Below are 21834 nucleotides of genomic sequence, written 5' to 3' on the forward strand. Positions count from 1 at the left end.
CAAAGACAGGGTCACCAAAACCATAAAACCAGCTAAAATGATGCACTAACCTTTTACAATCTCCATCAGATGACACTCCTAGGACATTATGTTAGACAATGCATGCATTTTTAGTTCTATCAAGTTCATATTTATATCCAAAAACGGCGTTTTACTATGGCATTGATGTTGAGGAAATCGTTTCCCTCCAATAACCGGCAGTCAAGTCAGCGTCACAAATTAAATAATTAAAATTAGAAAACATTGTTAAAATATTATATTGTCATTTAAAGAATTATAGATTTACATCTCTTGAACGCAATCAACTTGCCAGATTTAAAAATAACCTTACTGGGAAATCACACTTTGCAATAATCTGAGCACTGCGCCCAGAAAAATACGCGTTGCGATACAGACTAGACGTCATGTTGGGGAGATCTAAAATCGAAAATACTATGTAAATAATCCATTACCTTTGATTCTCTTCATCAGATGTCACTTCCAGGTATCACAGGTCCATAACGAATGTAGTTTTGTTCAAAAAAGCTCATCATTTATGTCCAAAAATCTCCGTCTCGTTAGCACATGATGTAAGCCAGCCGGACTTCTCGTCATGAACGAGGGGAAAAAATATATTTCCGTTCGTTCAAACATGTCAAACGTTGTATAGCATAAATCATTAGGGCCTTTTTTAACCAGAACATGAATAATATTCAAGGTGGACGAATGCATACTCTTTTATAACGTATTGGAACGAGGGTACCCAACATGAAGTAGCGCGCCAGGTGTCTAATGGGACATCACCGTTCCATGGCTCTTGTTCGGTCAGATCTCCCTCCAGAAGACTCAAAACACTTTGTAAAGGCTGGTGACATCTAGTGGAAGCAATAGGAAGTGCCAAAATATTCCTAAACCCCTGTGTTTTTCAATGGGATAGGTTTAAAGTCAATACAACACATCAGTCAGATCAATACAACACTTCCTGTCAGAAAATGTCTCAGGGTTTTGCCTGCCAAATGAGTTCTGTTATACTCACAGACACCATTCAAACAGTTTTGGAAACTTTAGAGTGTTTTCTATCCATATATAATAAGTATATGCATATTCTAGTTACTGGGTAGGATTAGTAACCAGATTAAATCGGGTACATTTTTTTTATCCAGACATGCAAATGCTGCCCCCTAGACCCAACAGGTTAATGGTCGAAGCAATCTATCGATCTCTATGACAACAGGCGCTAAAATATAAAGTTGGTTTTGGGTAAGTTGCCGAAATGCCACGTGCGTCCACTTACAGTGTATTCGGAAAACATTCTTACCCCTTGACTTTTTCCATGTTTTGTTACATTACAGCCTTTGATTAAAAATGTATTAAAAAAACAAAATCCTCATCAATCTACACACAATACTCCATAATGACAAAGCAAAACGAGGTTTTTAGAAATTTTTGCTAATTTATTAAAAATAATAATAATACTCAGTGCGATGTTGAAGCAACTTTAGCAGCGATTACAGCCTTGAGTCTTCTTGGGTATGACACTACAAGCTTGGCATACCTGTATTTGGGGAGTTTCTACCGTTCTTCGCTGCAGATCCTCTCAAGCTCTGTTAGGTTGGATGGGGAGCGTCGCTGCACAGCTATTTTCAGATTGGGTTCAAGTCCGGGCTCTGGCTGGGCCACTCAAGGACATTCAGAGACCTGTCCCTTAGCCACCGTACATTGTCTTGGCTGTGAGCTTAGTGTTGTTGTCCTGTTGGAAGGTGAACCTTCTCCCCAGTCTGAGGTTCTGAAGGATCTGGAGCAGATTTTCAACAATAAAGAATCTCTTTATACTTTGCTCCGTTCATCTTTCCCTCAATCCTGACTAGTCTCCCAGTCCCTGTCGCTGAAAAACATCCCCACAGCATGATGCTGCCACCCATTTTTTTTTTTTTAACTGTCTTCTCTAGTGATGGTGCCAGGTTTCCTCCAGACGTGACACTTGGCATTCAGGCCAAAGAGTTCAATCTTGGTTTCATCAGACCAGAGAATCTTGTTTCTCAGGGTCTGAGTTCTTTAGGGGCCTTTTGGCAAACTCCAAACAGGATGTCGTGCCTTTTTTTTATTGAGAAGTGGCTTCCGTCTGGCTGCTCTACCATAAAGGCCTGATTCGTGGAGTGTTGCAGAGATGGTTGTCCTTCCGGAAGGTTCTCGGGTCTCCATAGAGGAACTCTTGAGCTCTGTCAGAGTGACCATCGGGTTCTTGGTCACCTCCCTGACCAAGGCCCTTCTCCCCCGATTGCTCAGTTTGGCCGGGCAGCCAGCTCTAGGATGAGTCTTGGTGGTTCCAAACTTTTTGTTTAATTTATAAATGTTTTAATAAATCTATTTTTATTGGTCACATACATGTGATTTAGCAGATGTTATTGCAGGTGTAGCAAATGCTTGTGGAGGCTGTGTTAAGGCTGTAACTTAACAAAATGTGGAAAAAGCAAAAGGTTCTGAATACTTTCAGATGGCACTCATAACAACCTAAACATTGCAAAATGTCTATTAGATCAAATAAGTCTGACGTTGTAAATCAACTACTTTTTTAAAGAATTTTGACACTCATTGACCTCCATACAAAAATTCCTCACTTAGTGTATAGCTTTTGGGCAGATTGAAACCTCTCGTTTTGCCTCTTCCTCTCTGACAGTTACTAGTAGCTACATCAAGGGAAAAGCGAAAACTCCAGGTTTTCCTTTTCCTCTGAACCAGGGTAACAGCATTGAAGTTCCTCTCACAGTTCACCGTTTTCTATTCCTCCGTCCCCTCTCTTGTCAAAAGTCCTCTTCAGTTTGGGGTGTCCCTGATCCAGGCCCTCTTGGCCCATTCCACCACAGTTTTCCAAGAAAACACAAAACCTCAATTGAGTATTCAAGCCTGGCCCGCCTTTAAAGCTTTTCCCATTTCCCCACCCTGTTCTCTGCTGCTCGCTCTAATTCCTCCCACTTTGCCCTCGCCTCCTCTTCTTCCAATGCGAGTCCCAGTATGGGCATCTATAGCTGGGTGTTTTGTGAAGACTCTGCCCGCCGGCCTCACACTGCAGTGAGAAAAAAGCCTGGCAAAAACATCCAGGGACATTCAGGCAGAAGGCCCATGAGTTCACAAGACATTTGTCTTTGGAATACTTTCCAGGACTCTAACACTGAACTTTTTTACACATGTGCGGCCAAGTTGAAAAATGTAGGAGTACAATAAAATAAATGTAGGAGCACAATTACAAATATTTTACACAACAAGACATTTTCTTGGTAGTAATGACTGTCATTAATCTGCGCTCAGTGTATTCTCCATGGCAATCAGAGGCTGCGGTACACTGAAGTAATCTATCATCTGGGTGATTATTATTTTAATTTTTTTATATATACATTTTTATTTTTTTATGGATGCGCTGGTGCTCCTAAATATAAAATTCCTGGTCACACAGCTAAATCTTTTGCCGCATATACGAATAAAATGGTCGCACTGTAGAGCCTTGCTTTCTTGAAATACAGCCCAATATCTTTATATAGCATTCAGGAAGTCTTCTAGCAAATACTTGTGCTCAGTGATGATGAATGTTGGTTTTCAAAGTTAGCAGATATTGGTACCATATAGGCGACCAGATTTCCATAATGAATCATTTCATTTTGAGTGCGAATGCTCTTAGTGTTCTTTCCATTTCTCCTATGATTCACTGAGGGAGAGAACAACACATCGTCAAGCTATGATTATAAGTCCCTGGGTTTAACCTCATTGAGGTTGTTTGTGCTTACTTTTCCATTTCTCCTCTGGCATTTTGAGGGAGTTGCAGGCAGCCGTCTCTGGAACTTATTACAGTCTGAGAACATTTCATAAATGGTCCATTCAGCTTGTCATTGCCTCGCTGAATGGGATTCAGTGTCGCTAGAAAAGAGATTTAATATGGCTAGTTGGTGAGACAGATGTCCCATACGGTCGACATTCACTCTTACAAACCACAATACTAAATTTGGTCTCACTTTAGTATTGATGGAGAGGAACTGGAACTTTGGAACTTCAGCCTACTAGTTCACCATCAGTCGTCAGCTTGATGCGTAAATCAATTTGAATTGGATCACTTTTTGACGGCACCCCATTTTGATTTGAACGAGACCTTCCATACATATTTTTCCATTGTCGAAATGCCCAGAATGTGACTTTTTGGACTTGAGAAATAAAGGTGCTTAAAGTTCAGCTAGTTTGCATACCCTACCATACCATGAGACATCCATGTGTTCATCACTGGAAAAGATAAACGGTTGAGATTGATATTATTTAAAAGCTTACAAACAGGATTGTCAAACTATTTAATAATCGATTGAAAATGCATGTTTTTCTTAATAAAAATTGGCATTTAACCTTCAACGTCAATTATCTAAAAATGTATTTACCCTTATGTATTTGTACCCCATCACCCCTTTTATGAGACAGTACCAATGATTTAGCCTACTTAATCAGCCTAGACTTGTTTAGTCAAGAGGTAGCCTCATTATTATATTGAGTTATATTCAGCTTACCCAAGTCATTCCTAAGTAGTTTTTTTTTAGGCTTCATTGTTTGAAAACCGTGATTTCAGTGTATTCTTTCTGAGACCCGTATTCATCAGAATACGTTGTACCCTCAGACTGGGGGAACACCCTAAATCTTAACTAGAGCCCTATAAAATCTGCGATAGGGAAAACACGGACGGAATCCGAACATTAAAATGGAATTCAACAAGATACCACCCTGCATCCCACTGCTGTCTTGCCACTGAAGCTAAGTGGAGTTGGTCCCTGGATTGGAGACGAGATGCTGCTGGAAGTGGTATTGGAGGGCCAGTAGGAGGCACTCTTTCCTCTGATCTCAAAATGAAAAAAGATCACCCATCTTTCGGATGGGATGTTAAACGGGTGTCCTGACTCTTTGGTCACTAAAGATCCCATGGCATTTATCGTAAGAGTAGGGGTGTTAACCCTGGTGTCCTTGCTAAATTCCCAATCTGGCCCTCATAGCATCATGGCCACCTAACCATCCCCAGCTTCCAATTGGCTCATTCATCCCCCTCCCCCCTTAACTATTCTCCAGGTTGTTGCTGTAAATTAGAATGTGTTCTCAGTCAACTTACCTGGTAAAATAAGCGTTAAATAAAACATTTTTAAATAAATACAATTTGAACTTAGGGAATCAACAAAATGTATTGAAAAGTAATTCATTTGACCATCCTGACTAGTCTCCCAGTCCCTGCCGCTGAAAAGCATCCCCACAGCATGATACTGCCACCCCAATGCTTCACTGTAGGGACGGTGCCAGGTTTCCTCCGTCACGCTTGGTATTCAGGCCAAAGAGTTCAATTTTGGTTTCATCAGACCAGAGAATCATGTTTCTTATGGTTTGAGAGTCCTTTAGGTGCCTTTTGGCAAACTCCAAGCGGGCTGTCATGTGCCTTTTACTGAGGAGTGGTTTCCGTCTGGCCACTCTACCATAAAGACCTGATTGGTGGGGTGCTGCAGAGATGGTTGTCCTTCTGGAAGGTTCTCCCATCTCCACAGAGGAACGCTGAAGCACTGTTAGTGACCATCAGTGACCTCCCCGATTCCTCAGTTTGGCCTGGCGGCCAGCTCTAGAGTCTTGGTGGTTCCAAACTTCTTCCATTTAAGAATGATGGAGGCCACTGTGTTCTTTGGGACATTCAATGCTGCAGAAATGTTTTGGTACCCTTCCCCAGATCTGTGCCTCGACACAATCCTGTCTTTGAGCGCTACGGACAATTCCTTCAACCTCATGGCTTGGTTTTTGGTCTGACATGCACTGTCAACTGTGGGACCTCGTATAGATGGGTGTGTTCCTTTCCAAATCATGTCCAATCAAATGAAATTTCCACAGGTGGACTCCAGTTAGGTTGTATAAACATCTCAAGGATGATCAATGGAAACAGGATGCACCTGAGCTCAATTTCGAGTCCCATAGCAAAGGGTCTGAATACTTATTTTAATAAGGTATTTCTGTCATTTATTTGTAATAAATTTGCACACATTTTGAAACCTGTTTTTGCTTTGTCATTGTGTGTAAGTCTAAATGTGGGGGAAAAATTTGGAAAAAGGGAATGGGTTAGAATACTTTCCTAATGCACTGTATCACAGATAAACAGAAAACTAATGAGATATAGCTGTGTTTTCATCTAAGTAGGGGATATGACTAGCTAGTGAAGTAATAGCTATTCACTCAATTTTCCTTCACAGCACCCCTCTTTTGACTGGCTAGCAAGGGACACAATCTATTCACTGGCCAGTTTGTTTTTAGCTCAAATACCTAATGACAAATGCATTTTATTTTGTACAGTTATCAAAGAAAACATGAACATCAAAAGTTGGTCATAACCTGTCAGATTGAGTAGGGGAGGGGCGCCTTCCTGTGGCAGCGTCAAATGAACCATTTTTATTCATATATATATATATATATATTAGGTTACCATTTCTACATTAATGATATATATCTCATTAATGCAGAAATGGTAACATATCAAGAGGGGTTTTATGAAAAAATTTGTGATTGTAGCGCAGAGATATTGACGTGACAACCATCAGAAACATGTTTCTGATTTTTTTTAATGGGCGGCTGGAAGGGGTTAAATGTTAACTACAAAGTAGCCTATGCTTAGACCTGGCAGAATGATATCATGATTATTTGCATCGATCCAGTGGGTATTTGTTTTGCGAACTCTACCATCACATATATGCTATGAAAAACACTGCTAAATAAAAAAAATTCCCAGACCTCAAAAGGGATCTACTGATAGCATTGTTAAGCATTGTTGTGGACTGAAATGATCAAAATTGGTGCTATTGAGAGCGAAAACCTGAAAAATCTGGGGGAAATCTGGGAAAACAAAGTGGGGGGGGGTTACGGAATCAGGCAAAAAAAAATACCTTTTTTAGTTATTAAACCTTTTTATTTAACTTGGCAAGTCAGTTAAGATAATTCTTATGTATAATGACTGCTGCCTACACCGGCCAAACCCAGGCAACGCTGGGCCAATTGTGCGCCGCCCAATGGGACTCCCAATCACGGCCGGTTGTGATACGTTTATCACTCAGGAAACGGGAGCTCTGCCAGCAGTGCTCAATGTTTCTGGGAATCTGTCCCTATTTTCAGCCTCGGGCCTGGTGAGGTTAGCTTTTCCCCAAGTCTGGGTCAGTACCCTTGTTTAAGGAAAATAAGAGGGGAAAACGACATCATATGGATGCATCCGTTCTCTGGCCTGTTGTTTTTTTTCATCCTTCATGGGCTAGCCTATTCATTCATTTGGGTTCTAAAAGTTTAGCATTAAAATTGTTAGCATTGGTACATAGTTACCAATGCTAATCCACACATTGGCCAGCAAAGATCAATGACATTTCCTCCATCAGTTGGTTACCCATGAGAAGTCTCAAGCTCCTGGAATGTGCTTCCTTATTGATGTAATGGAGCTGAAATGAACAGCATATAATCTGCTTTTTTTCCTTCTATTTTCTAAAGTCAATCATTGTGATGATGAATGGTCTCAGCCCTTCCGATCAATGTTTTTCTATATATATTTTAGTGTATCTATACCCTACTACTGAACACTAATCCTTGCAAGGCACTACAGCCAGCCAGTCTGCATCCCAGTCAACAGACCGAGCAGAGCATGACTCAGATTTTATGATCATGACAGTGGTCTGTTTTTGAACTGTAATGGACACAATTGGTTAAGCTCCAAGAAGGGGGGGGAGAAGAGAATTTGACCTGGCAAAGCCTTTAATCTTTTTGAGCTTCTACTGTCTGTGCTGAAGAAAGCTGGTGTAGTTTCATCAGGATTATGATGTTTACGAGCATCAGTCTCGGGAGTCTCGCTTCAGTAGACATCTTGTTTTTCCTGCTCCCAAGTCCCCTTGCAAAGTACTTGTTTGAATTGTCTGCTGATGTCGTCGTTGCTCGAATCGGATTATGATGATTATGACACTCCCCTCTTTTACCCTGCAGGTTTCCCAATAAAGCAAACAGGTAAGAAACCTAATTTCATACATTTTACATTTTAGTAATTTAAAAAACCCTCTTATCCAGAGTGACTTACAGTAAGTAGTGAGTCCCCTGTGGGAATTGAACCCACAACCCTGGCTTTGCAAGCACCATGCTCTACCAACTAAGCAACACGGGACTCAGGCAGCTGCTTTTGTACCTGTGTTTCTGATGTTTCTACCCAACACAGAAGCAATGTTGTAGGCCAAACCACCAACAGAACACACAGGCCAGATTAAGGAAATTAAGCGGCCTTTAGGAGAAGCCTGCCTGCTACACACACACACACACACACACACAGTGGTCCTCCTCACTTAAAACTCAGACAGGGGAGGGGGACAAAGAGGTGCCTCTTCTAGCACGACCCATCTCTGCCTAGTCCGGAGAGAAAACGGGCCTTTCACAGCCACATGTATGCAGGACCCGGGGTCTGGCTTTACAACATTCCTCTGACGAGAGCCCATTCACTTGCTCCTCCAGCTCAGACCTACTCAGCAGCACAGCCGCTCCAGCCCAGACCATCTGTCAAATACAGTTATCATGATTCCTAGGATGTCCTCTTCACCTCATTGGTGATGGGGTGGCTATTGAGTGAACAATTGAGTTTCTTTGTTGTGGGTTTGTGGATATTCCCATCAGCATGGCAGTTATTAGTGGCACTCCACAACATTGAAAATGTATGTTATGTTTCCTATAGAAAAGGACAGGTGTTAGAGGTCAACCGATTATGATTTTAACGCCGATACCGATTTATTGGAGGACCAAACAAAGCCGATACCAATTAATCGGACGATTTTTATTTATTTGTAATAATGACAATTACAACAATACTGAATGAACACTTTATTTTAACTTAATATAATACATAAATACTATCAATTTAGCCTCAAATAAATAATGAAACATGTTCAATTTGGTTTAAATAATGCAAAAACAAAGTGTTGGAGAAGAAAGTAAAAGTGCAATATGTGCCATGTAAAAAAGCTAACGTTTAAGTTCCTTGCTCAGATCATGAGAACATATGAAAGCTGGTGGTTCCTTTTAACATGAGTCTTCAATATTCCCAGGTAAGAAGTTTTAGGTTGTAGTTATTATAGGAATTATAGGACTATTTCTCTCTATACGATTTGTATTTCATATACATTTTGCCTATTGGATGTTCTTATAGGCACTTTAGTATTGCCAGTGTAACAGTATAGCTTCCGTCCCTCTCCTCGCTCCTACCTGGGCTCAAACCAGGAACACATCGACAATAGCCACCCTCGAAGCAGCGTTACCCATGCAGAGCAAGGGGAACAACTACTCCAAGTCTCAGAGCAAGTGACGTTTGAAACGCTATTAGCGCGCACCCGGCTAACTAGCTAGCCATTTCACATCGGTTACACCAGCCTAATCTTGGGAGTTGATAGGCTTGAAGTCATAAACAGCGCAATGCTTGAAGAATTGCGAAGAGCTGCTGGCAAAACGCATGAAAGTGCTGTTTGAATGAATGCTTACGAGCTTACTGGTGCCTACCACCGCTCAGTCAGACTGCTCTATCAAATAATCGACTTAATTATAATATAATAAACACAGAAATACGAGCCTTAGGTCATTAATATGGTCGAATCCGGGAACTATCATCTCCAAAACAAAATGTTTTATTTTTTTCAGTGAAATACGGAACCGTTCTGTATTTTATCTAACGGGTGGCATCCCTAAGTCTAAATATTCCTTTTACATTGCACAACCTTCAATGTTATGTCATAATTACGTAAAATTCTGGCAAATTAGTTTGCAACGAGCCAGGCGGCCCAAACTGTTGCATATACCCTGACTCTGCGTGCAATGAACGCAAGAGAAGTGACACAATTTCACCTGGTTAATATTGCCTGCTAACCTGGATTTCTTTTAGCTAAATATGCAGGTTTAAAAATATATACTTCTGTGTATTGATTTTAAGAAAGGCATTGATGTTTATGGTTAGGAACAGTCGTGCAACAATTGTGCTTTTTTCGCAAATGCGCTTTTGTTAAATCATCCCCCGTTTGGCGAAGTTGGCTGTCTTTGTTAGGAAGAAATAGTATTCACACAGTTCGCAACAAGCCAGGCGGCCCAAACTGCTGCATATACCCTGACTCTGTTGCAGAGGTGACACATTTTCCCTAGTTAAAATAAATTCATATTAGCAGGCAATGTTAACTAAATATGCAGGTTTAAAAATCTATACTTGTATATTGTTTTTAGGTACACGTTGGAGCAACGACAGTCCTTTTTTGCGATTGCGCACCGCATCGATTATATGCAACGCAGGACAGGCTAGATAAACTAGTAATATCATCAACCATGTGTAGTTAACTAGTGATTATGATTGGTTGATTGTTTTTTATAAGATAAGTTGCTAGCTAGCATTAAACTTACCTTGGCTTCTTACTGCATTTGCGTAACAGGCAGGCTCCTCGTGGAGTGCAATGTAAAGAAGGTGGTTAGAGCGTTGGACTAGTTAACCATAAGGTTGCAAGATTGAATCCCCAAGCTGACAAGGTAAAAAACTGTCGTTCTGCCCCTGAACAAGGCAGTTAACCCACCGTTCCTTGGCCGTCATTGAAAATAAGAATGTGTTCTTAACTGACTTGCCTAGTTAAAAAAATATTATTAAAATAATAATAATAATAATCGGCAAATCGGTGGCCAAAAACACTGTTATGAAAACTTGAAATCGGCCCAAATTAATCGGCCATTCCGATTAATCGGTCGACCTCTAGTCAGTGTTGTAGGCCTAGTAGCTGCTCACAAATTAAATATTGTTCTTCGATAGCTGAGTGGTGGTGCTCCTCCAATGCTCATAAGGTTAACTTTTGTTTACATTTTTCAGATGTTTCCTTGTTTTTACAAAGCTCTCTCTTTTCAGAAGCAGTAGCATTCTCAGTAAAGACCACCCCCCTGACAAGAAACCCAAAAGTGATAAACCGGCAGTCTCCGCTTCACTTGAGTTTGACCCTACAGGTAAACGCACAGATGAATGGTTCAAGCAGCATGATGGGATGGTGTGAATCCATGGTGTATGCTATGCACTATGCTGTATGTTCACTGTGTGGAAAATATAGCCACTGTTTCTTTCTCTGATCTGCACCTGCATTTCTGAATCTTTAAGGGTCTTGCGAGAAGTCTCGCTCTATCTGATTTAATAGCAGATCTTTGTTGTGCACAATCCACTTCTTCTGTTCAGTGTTATTGTGCACAAATGAATGCATTATTCATTCAACATGTTCAAAGCTGGTTGGTGACCTTAATGCCCAGTGAAAAAATACCAGCCAACCTTTTTGTTCACTATTGAAATATGGGCATATAAGAGAAAAGGCACAAATGATGTTTGGGTATGATGACTAGTCACCAGCTCTCTTGATACTCATCAAACAATCAGGGCGATTTTAAAGATAGAATCCTTGTGTCCTCCAGCTTATCTCAGAATGACACATTGAACACGGACGTGTTCGGCAAGAGGTTACACAAGACTGGTCTCAGAATGATTGTCTGTATCACTTCAGTTGACTTTCTTCTTATGTTTAGGCCCAAACTCTAGTCGCATTCCTTCAGCCTAAAGCACAGTTACATAGAGAAGCAGCAAGCAATGTCTTCCGATCTTTAGTAGAGTAATATTATCAAAAGATGAGAGGTTGGATGAGGTTTTATTCAGATCTGACTTTGATAGACTTTTCTTTACCCCTGTTGCATGTCCACGTCTCTTACTCTCTATATTTCACCTTTTTGGCTCGCCTTTTTGTGTTTCATGATTCCTATTTCCTAACGATCATATCCCCAAATAGTTTTTAACACCATCTTTCTTTAACATGATCATGATTTCTAAATGGAGTGGCTGTTTTTTTGGGTTCAAGTCAATTGTCTCAGTGCTTGTCTCAAGACATATTCTTTCACCGGCATGTTAATGGTTAACAATAACAGAGTGTACTTCAAATTTGACTTGGATTTGGATGGAATACTATCATTTTAACGCTCTATTGTCAGTCTGTCATTACAAGCAGAGGCATATCTTTTTCGTAGAGCAAAAAATACTGTAATCCCAGAAAGATTAAATTTGATGGGGTGATTATTTAACTAGAGTTTAGTAAACTGAGCAATGCATAAATAGTCGGCTCTTTATAACACACATTGTTGAAGAAAGGTTTCAAATAAAATCACTCTGCCAAATTGAGGTTTATTATGGTAAATTTTGCACTTCGAAAATGGCGCTCATAGCCAAGCTATCTCCTTTATAGTGCCTTGCAAAAGTATTTATACCCCTTGGATTTCTTCACATTTTGTTACAAAGTGGGATTAAAATTTAGTTAATTATATTTCTTGTCAACAATCTACACAAAATGCTCTGTCAAAGTGGAAGATTTAAAAACAAAAAAAAAGATTAATAGGAATAAAATAACTAAAATATAGTCAGTGCATAAGTATTCAGCTTTTTCTAACACAATGAAATGTGAAGAAAGTATTCATACAGGGTATGAATACTTTTGCAAGACACTGTCTCTGATCACAACTTGTAATGAGTCTAGATGGGCAATTCCATATTAATGGCATTCCACTTTGAATCTATAAAATGTATGCTGAACAAAATCCATTGATTTCAAAGTTTAACAAACCATACAACTCTATGCACAATGATTACTTTGAACAACTTACATTTCACAAAAACACATTTACTGGAAGAACAGTGCAGATGCAAAGTTAGTTAAAAGAATTACAGTAAAAACTCCCTCAGTTATGCAAAAACTTTATTCAATATCTTCTCTGAATTAAGATTCAAAGATGTCTGCAGAAAGACAGGGGTGTCACCTATGACATGAAGCACTGAATTTGAAAAAACATTATGGTTATTGAATTACAGTAGGTGAAGTAGATTTACCTGTTTACAGAATTACGGTTACGCAATTACATCATGCGTCCCTGATCTGTACTATACAGAAATGCATAATTATGAATATAATTGTCTCCATGGTGATGTATACTGAATGGGTACACATAGTTAGAAATATGCAATAACCTTTTGCATATTTGGGTATTATTCTACACACTGGCTATTCTAATGTGCTCCGCCCCCAAACAAAGCCACATTTGGTTGGACCAGACCAAATCTGATCCAATCATAGACCTCTGTTCCACAAGTTTGGACATCACAGCAAAGCACATTAGAGAACACTACAGCAGGGGTCTTCAATCTTTTCTTGCCCTGGGACCCCCTTCCAGGCAAACCGGTGACCCAGGGACCCACATCATAGGTTAGAAGGTGAATGATAATGGCAAATAAGTAATAATCAACATTTTAAATTGCATGGATTTGGTAGATAATTTTTCATTATTTTGACCTCCCCACATTATAATTGGAAGAGGAAGTGGAAACTAACACAGCCTATTGCCTAGAAAGCTAGAGTAGAGAGCAGCTTAGCTGGTTAAACAAAGGTTAGCCATGTCAAGAAGCTTACCAGCAGCTAACTACAGAGGACAAACATAGATGCAAGGTAAGCGTTTCATAATGATTTTTTTTGTATTGACCTTAGGCTAATCAATTAAGTCCGAGCTGAATTCCGCAAAGCCTGGTCACTATCAGAAGCTGACTAAACTCCCTATGGAGTTGAGTTTAGTCAGCTAGCCAGCAGCACTTGCTGCACTAGTAGCATATTAGCAGATGCTTTTTCAAATCCTATGTTAGATACTCAAGTGAGTGTAATTTGCTCAATTTTAGGAGTTGAGAAATAAAGTTAACTCCATTAGAAAGAACATTTTTATTTTCTACTGTAGGTATGTAATTGTTTTATTTATATTTTGAGGACCTCCTGCAGCAGTGGAGTTCAGTACCGTAAAGTAGATATGTCCAGTAGAGTAAGAAAACGTATATTATACTGTACTCTGCTCTAGTGTTTCTACTGTACAGTACTGTAGTCTACTTTTCATTACTGTGCTCTACTGTGCTGTCTAAACATGTGGAACATAGACTTCTATAATTGGTTCAGGATTTGGTCTGGCCAATGCGGACTGGCCAAATTTCAACTACTTTTCAATGTCCGTGGATGTCCGATGACGTTCGGTGCTCAGTGGGTGAGGATGCTTATTACAGTAAATGTATTAATATAAACCTTTTATTTTAACAGGGTGTCAAATTGAGACCAGTTCTCTTTTTCAAATGAGCCCTGCACAATACAAACACACATCAATACAAAACACAATAAAATACTAAATTCTAAAACACAAACACAATCTTCAGAGCATTCCCCACTAATGTGTTAAATTCCCTTCAGGGCAGCATGCGTTCAAGTCTGAGCCGCCTTTGCAACACATTCCACATCTGTGGACCATAAAAAGCAAAAGCAACTCTCCCTAAATCAGAAGCCACCCTTGGAACCTCGAGCACAGTCTAATATTGTGTTCTTGTATTCTATTGTTTTGACCTTGACGAGTGTCGTCAGATACATCGGAACTTTGTGTCCGAGCGCTTTGTAAATAAACACAAGGGAACGCTGCTCTCTTACATACAGAGGCCCAATCCACTTTTTGATACAATACGCAGTCGTGAGTTCTACAATTATCACTAGTAATTCATCTAAGTGCACAATGGAAAACAGCATCTAGAGGTTTGTGGAAGCTGCTGCATGCATGTGCGGTGCGTTCAGAAAGTATTCAGTCCCCTTGACTTTTTCTACATTATGTTACGTTACAGCTTTATTCTAGAATTGGTTAAATTGTTTTTTTCCCCTCATCAATCTACAAACAATACCCCATAAAGTCAAAGCAAAATCAGTTTTTTTTATTTCTAAAATCCTGATATACATTTACATAAGTATTCAGACCCTTTACTCACTACTTTGTTGAAGCAGCAATTACAGTCTTGGGTATGACGCTACAAGCTTGGCACACCTGTATTTGGGGAGTTTCTCCCATTATTCTCTGCAGATCCTCTCAAGCTCTGTCAGGTTGGATGGGGAGCGACGCTGCACAGCTATTTTCAGGTCTCTCCAGAGATGTTCGATCGGGTTTGGGCTCTGGCTGGGCCACTCAAGGACATTCGAAGACTTGAAGCCATTCCTGTGTTGTCTTGGCTGTGTGCTTAGGGTTGTTGCCCTGTTGGAAGATGAACCTTTGCCCCAGTGAGGTCCTGAGCGCTCTGGAGCAGGTTTCATCTAGGATCTCTCTTTACTTTGCTTCGCTCATCTTTCCCTCGGTCCTGACTAGTCTCCCAGTCCCTGCCGTTGAAAAACATCTCCACAGCAGGATGCTGCCACCATTATGCTTTACCGTAGGGATGATGCCAGGTTTGATGATGCCTTTTGGCAATCTCCAAGCGGGCTGTCATGTGCCTTTTACTGAGGAGGGGCTTCTGTCTGGTCACTCTACCATAAAGGCCTGATTGGTGGAGTGCTGCCGAGATGGTTGTCCTTCTGGAAGGTCCTCCCATCTCCACTGAGGAACTCTGAAGCTCTGTCACAATGACCATCGGGTTCTTGGTCACCTCCCTGACAAGGCCCTTCTCCTTCGATTGCTCAGTTTTCCCGGGCTGCCAGGTCTAGGAAGAGTCTTGGTGGTTCCTAACTTCTTCTATTTTAAGAATGAAGGAGGCCACTGTGTTCTTGGGGACCTTCAATGCAGCAGAGATCTTTTGTTACCCTTCCCAAGATCTGTGACTCGACACTATCCTGTCTCGGAGCTCTACGGACAATTCCTTCGACCCCATGGCTTGGTTTTTGCTCTAACATACACTGTGAGGCCTTATATAGAGGGGTGTGTTTCTTTCCAAATCATGTCCAATCATTTGAATTTACCACAGGTGGCCTCCAATCAAGTTGTAGAAACATCTCAAGGATGATCAATGGAAACAGTTTGAACCTAAGCTTAATTTTGAGTCTCATTGCAAAGGGTCTGAATACTTATGTAAATAAGGTATTTCTGTTTTATTTTTAATACATTTGCAAAAATGTCTAAAAACCGGTTTTTCCTTTCATTATGGGGTATTGTGTATAGATCGATGAGGACTTTATTTTATTTAATCCATTTTAGAATAAGGATGTAACAATGTGGAAAAAGTGAAGGGGTCTGAATATTTTCCCGAAGTCACTGTATATTATATCCCCGTAATCTAAAACAGACATAAACGTGGCCTGGACAACTTCATTTCTAATATTTTCTGATGGCGCAACAGAGTACAATACTGTATCAGCATAAGAATGTATATATTTTTCGCAGTATTTCCAAAGTTATTCATATACAGTTTAAACAATGGTGGCCCCAGAATCGAACCCCGGGGTACCCCTTTTATTCACTTCAAGGAATTCAGATTTGACCCCTTCTGTCACAATAGGTTCTATTTCTGAGATTTTTCTCAAACCACATACAGTGCCCAGGCCTATTGAGGACAACTTGTATAGAATGATCAACTGTGTCAAAACCTTTGACAAGTCCACAAACAAGGCAACACAATTGATTTTGGCATCTAAAACATTGACCATTTTATTTACAACAGTGGTTGCAGTAATAGTACTGTGCCCTGGTCTAAACCTTGATTGTACATTCAGAATACAATTCTCAGATAAAAAGGAACAAAGTTGTACATTTACCAAAGATTCAAGAATCTTAGCTAGGCAAGATAACATTCATCCCATTTATAGGTTATCAAGAACACTGGTGTCCCCAACTTTTAAGGACCGGGAGCACATAAGCAGCCTTTCATACTTTTGGAATATTTCCCGACTATCAATGTTACATTTTAAAATGTGGTTTATTGAGCAAGTGCTGAGGGGCGCTGCGCACTTAAGCAATGGAAAGAGGCTAAGTGGTAGGTGTCAGTAAAAGCCGGAAGAGGTGACGTTAACTGGAGAGAGGGCGGCAGAGAGAGGGGGATGGGTTGTTCAAACTGTTTTCACAGTCTTGTTTTCACCACCAGATGACCGAAAGGGAAATATAGCAGTTATGAGCTGAACATACAGTGGGGGGAAAAAGTATTTGATCCCCTGCTGATTTTGTACCTTTGCCCACTTACAAAGAAATTATCAGTCTATAATTTTAATGGTAGGTTTATATGAACCGTGAGAGACATGAATAACAACAAAAAAACGCATGTCAAAAATGTTATAAAATGATTTGCATTTTAATGAGGGAAATAATTATTTGACCCCTCTGCAAAACCCTTGTTGGCAATCAGAGGTCAGACGTTTCTTGTAGTTGGCCACCAGGTTTGCACACATCTCAGGAGGGATTTTGTCCCACTCCTCTTTGCAGATCTTCTCCAAGTCATTAAGGTTTCGAGGCTGACGTTTGGCAACTCGAACCTTCAGCTCCCTCCACAGATTTTCTATGGGATTAAGGTCTGGAGACTGGCTAGGCCACTCCAGCACCTTAATGTGCTTTTTCTTGAGCCACTCCTTTGTTGCCTTGGCCGTGCGTTTTGGGTCATTGTCATTTGACAGTACATGGCCCCGTCAAATGATGCGGTGAAGTTGTCCTGTCCCCTGAGCAGAAAAACACCCCCCAAAGCATAATGTTTCCACCTCCATGTTTGACGGTGGGGATGGTGATTCTTGAGCAGGGGGACCTTGCGGGCGCTGCAGGATTTCAGTCCTTCATGGCGTAGTGTGTTACCAATTGTTTTCTTGGTGACAATGGTCCCAGCTGCCTTGAGATCATTGACAAGATCCTCCCGTGTAGTTCTGGGCTGATTCCTCACCGGTCTCATGATTATTGCAACCCCACGAGGTGAGATCTTGCATGGAGCCACAGGCCGAGGGATATTGACAGTTCTTTTTTGTTTCTTCCATTTGCGAATAATCGCACCAAATGTTGTCACCTTCTCACCAAGCTGCTTGGCGATGGTCTTGTAGCCCATTCCAGCCTTGTGTAGGTCTACAATCTTGTCCCTGACATCCTTGGAGAGCTTTTTGGTCTTGGCCATGGTGGAGAGTTTGGAATCTGATTGATTGCTTCTGTGGACATGTCTTTTTCTTACAGGTAACAAGCTGCGGTTAGGAGCACTCCCTTTAAGAGTGTGCTCCTAATCTCAGCTCGTTACCTGTATAAAAGACACCCGGGTGCCAGAAATCTTTATGATTGGGAGGTGGTCAAATACTTATTTCCCTCATTAAAATGCAAATCAATTCATAACATTTTTGACATGCGTTTTTCTGGATATTTTTGTTGTTATTCTGTCTCTCACTGTTCAAATAAACCTACCATTCAAATTATAGACTGATCCTTTCTTTATCAGTGGGCAAACATACAAAATCAGCAGGGGATCAAATACTTTTTCCCCCCACTGTAGCAGTATGCCAGTGGAAGCGAGGATAGTAGCAGCTGACCCAACTGTGGTTTGTGACTACTACAATTTCCTATTGTAGCCAATTCATTTGCAGTTATTCCGTTACAGATTTTTCTTTATTTCCATTACCGATTTGGTAACAAAATTCAGTTTTAATCACTTAATAATAATTCATAAACTTGATATTAGTAAAAACACTAATTTGTAGGTCTACCTTGTTACTTCTATGCACTTGTATTATCTTCCCCCCCATGAGGGAAAGAAATTAGAAAATATCTTAAAGATATGTGTTATTTTGGTAATGGAATTTTAAGGCACAAGGCAATGTTTCTTAAACTTATCGAAGGCAAATAATTTCTCAAACTAAATCTAAGTGTTGCTATTATTTGGAACGAGTCTTTATTTCAAAATTATGTTTTGATGTATTTCTAAAAGCTTTTAAGACTTTCTGTTAGATGTCTTAGATCACAAAAATGTATTATCTTAGGTTGTTGGTGCTCATGGGTCCTTTTGCATGGAAATTCCCAGATACTAGCTACATTTGATGTACGCATCCTTGAAATATCATGAAAGCAATTACTTTTACAATTATGTATAGGTCGTCATCAATAAAACGTCATAAGGTGCAGAGCTATTCGATTTGCCTGCTGGGGGGCGAGGGGACTCCCAGCTCTGCTAAAACCATTTATAACTGCATGCCGTTTTCAAGGGATTGTTAAATAAATGTTAACTATTTGGTTGTAGTATCATCACCTCTTGAAGAGCATAGTCGGAACGACACATTTCTGATTATCCATGCAAAACAATTGCGCACATTTTAGCTCTCATCAGAGTTATACAGCAAGCAACTGCATGCTTTTCATGATCAGTAAACATCAGTTGATCATATTATTTTTTAGATAAGTGAGGGCTCTGACGAAGACCTCGAGGCCGAGTCCTAAAGCTTATTAAAGAGCAGTGTGCCGGTTTCTTTTCTCATCTTATTCAACTGTTACCATGCACCTGCAACAAAGATGGCTCAGATGTGCGAGTGCCTTTTTGAATTTTGAGATACGTAAAGGGTAGCATCACGATATCTCTCAATATTGGCCACCATTTAATTGGATATTTCACTGAAATAAAACAACTATACCTGACAAGTATGAGTGGTTTAGGTTAATTTCCCATCCTTTATCAAGCAGCAGAAGAGCGCATTTGCCAAAGCACTGTTAGCTGATAATGTTGTCTAAGTAGACCTAATTTAATTATTTTGTATTAAAAAAATTCAACCAATGTAGGTCTACCTAGTGACGTTACCTAACATCCCGTTTTCAACATTGTTTTTAAGTGTTTTAATCACGATTGCTGCAGACAGACATGGTAGGTTACGTTGATTGACGGACCACGTCAAATTGGCTACCTAGCTAGTAACAGATCATGTCAAAATGGCAAATTTAACAAGCAAACCTTCAAGGGATAAACTATATCCAAATATTGTTTGATTTGCTTACCATCTGTAGTGGTGATGACAGTATTCCAACTGACAACTTGACAAGAACTTGCGAGCTCTTTCCAAAAGCCTAATCTCTGAAGCAAGCTAAATTGCACGTTGTTTGCTTAGCTAGCTACATGCCAAATGGATAGGCTACCCTCACATAACTGAAATTGCATGATCAATTGATGTTTACTGATCATGAACAACAGGCAGTTACTTACTGTATAACTCTGATAGAGCTAATAAGGAATAATGGGAAATGTGTAGTTCTGACTATGCTCTTCAAGAGGCCATGGTATTACAACCAAATAGTTAACATTTATTAAACGATCCCATCAAAAAGGCTTGTTGTCTATGGTTTCGTGGAACGCTCTGCACTGTATTGTGACATTTTATTGATAACGATCTATGCTGTTTTAAAATTTGGTACTAATCCTAACCACTGTGATAGGCCTACATTTCAACTGGTGTAATTAAAACATATAGGCTTAGTCAAACATTATGCCTTAGATATCTACTTCATTTGCAGACAGCTACTCTCCTGTCATTCTATCCCATTGTTTATTTGCTAATGTTTTATTTGATTTCTCTGTCCCCATCTTTTCTCCTATAATTTTGTTTTGTTTTGATTTGTCTCTTTTTTCTTTTTGCACTGGTTGTTGTTCTGGTGGGTGTTGTGTTGCTCTGCCTCCCCCGCCTGGGTTCTGGTGGGCCAGACGTTCTGGTGCAGAAGAGTGACTGTGTTCTAGCGGAGGGAAAGCCCGAGTCCTGTGGTAAGCTGCTCCTGGTTGGTGTTACTAGGCTAGCTAGCTGCCTGCCTGTAGGCTAGCTAGCTGCCTGCCTGTAGGCTGGCTGGCTGACACTGTTAGTGCTGTTTCTCTCACTCTCTCTCCCTCTGACCCCCTCTGCTCCTACCGACCCCCAACCCTTCCCCCAGCCCAGGGCTTGGATCTTGCCTCTCTCGCCTGGCCCAGCCTCTCTTTCGTTTTGCTCCCACCCTCCCGTCCGTCTCAGCTATACCCCTGACCAAATGTCCCACCCACACAACTCAGAGCACTGCCCCCCCTGCTTGGGTGTACGCACACTGCATTGGCTGCAATGCCTTTGTCACAACAATAATAAAAGAAGGTTTAAGGGCCAGCTAGTAGTGTTTTTGTTTTGGTGGACTGTGCGGGTGGCGCAAAAGTGGGAGGTGTAGGCCTAATTTAGACTTAAGTCACTCATGAAATCATGTCATGACAGTGAATCAGCAGTTTGTGTGTGGTGCTGTGTGAATGTCATTGTTCTCCCCTACAAGACCCAGCCAGTACTCAACAGTTCCACAGCCTGCCTTTTGGAGAAACTCAAGGAGTACACAGTACCAGTTTTCCACTCACTGACCCTGTCCATCCCAGTCGATTACTAACTTATTGCAGTACAATAGGTCTTGGGGGGGTCAAGTGTGCGTGCACGTATGTTTGTGTGCGTGCCTGTGTGTGTGTGCCCTTTTTGTTTCAATGATTTTGTGTGGTTTTGATTGCAGTGCTTTGACATCACAACACACTACATACTCTTCCACTAACTCTCCACTTGCTAACAGATGTGTGTAGATTAGCCTACAGACTTCAATAACTTGCACTTATTTGACCATAACCGTTACAGTGACCAATGAGTGTAGTAGTAGTCTTAGTTTGAATCCTTCACCCTCGGTTCCCAGTGTTGTTCTTTAGGCCTGCTACCTCCCCTTCACAGGAAACTACTGTGTGTCTGAGTTCACCTACAAAACTGGCCTGCGTTGAACTGAATGTGAGGCCCTGTATGTGACATCATTGTTCTCTCTCTGTCCTGCAAAGGGCTTGTCCAGCGATGTGTGATCATTCAGAAAGATGAGAATGGCTTTGGGCTGACGGTGAGCGGAGACAACCCTGTGTTTGTGCAGCTCGTCAAAGAGGGTAAGGTCAACTCACCCCCACAATGGAAATAGCCGTGGTCTTTGCCTTCGCTACTTTCCATCCTCAATAGTTTTTTTTATGTATGTACCCGGTCTCAGGGCCAAACTTTAGCACAAGAC

The 21834-nt window shown here is 40.7% G+C and overlaps 1 protein-coding gene across 7 annotated transcripts in view; it reads left to right on the forward strand.

Moving 5' to 3' along the window:
* The window catches only part of LOC106612426 (rho guanine nucleotide exchange factor 12), an 89037-nt gene that overhangs the window by 30240 nt on the left and 36963 nt on the right, over positions 1-21834 (forward strand). For 2 of the 7 annotated variants that reach the window (XM_045724341.2, XM_045724340.2), the window contains exons 3-6: positions 7987-8007; positions 10913-11007; positions 20501-20557; positions 21617-21715. In XM_045724341.2, coding sequence (XP_045580297.1) covers positions 7987-8007; positions 10913-11007; positions 20501-20557; positions 21617-21715 — 272 coding nt within the window. The remainder of the gene's footprint in view (positions 1-7986; positions 8008-10912; positions 11008-20500; positions 20558-21616; positions 21716-21834) is intronic. The other 5 variants (XM_045724342.2, XM_045724345.2, XM_045724346.2 and 2 more) reach the window with 5 other exon arrangements.

Source organism: Salmo salar, chromosome 09, assembly GCF_965601325.2.
Source record: "Salmo salar chromosome 09, fSalSal1, whole genome shotgun sequence".
In the NCBI taxonomy this organism is placed as follows: domain Eukaryota; kingdom Metazoa; phylum Chordata; class Actinopteri; order Salmoniformes; family Salmonidae; genus Salmo; species Salmo salar.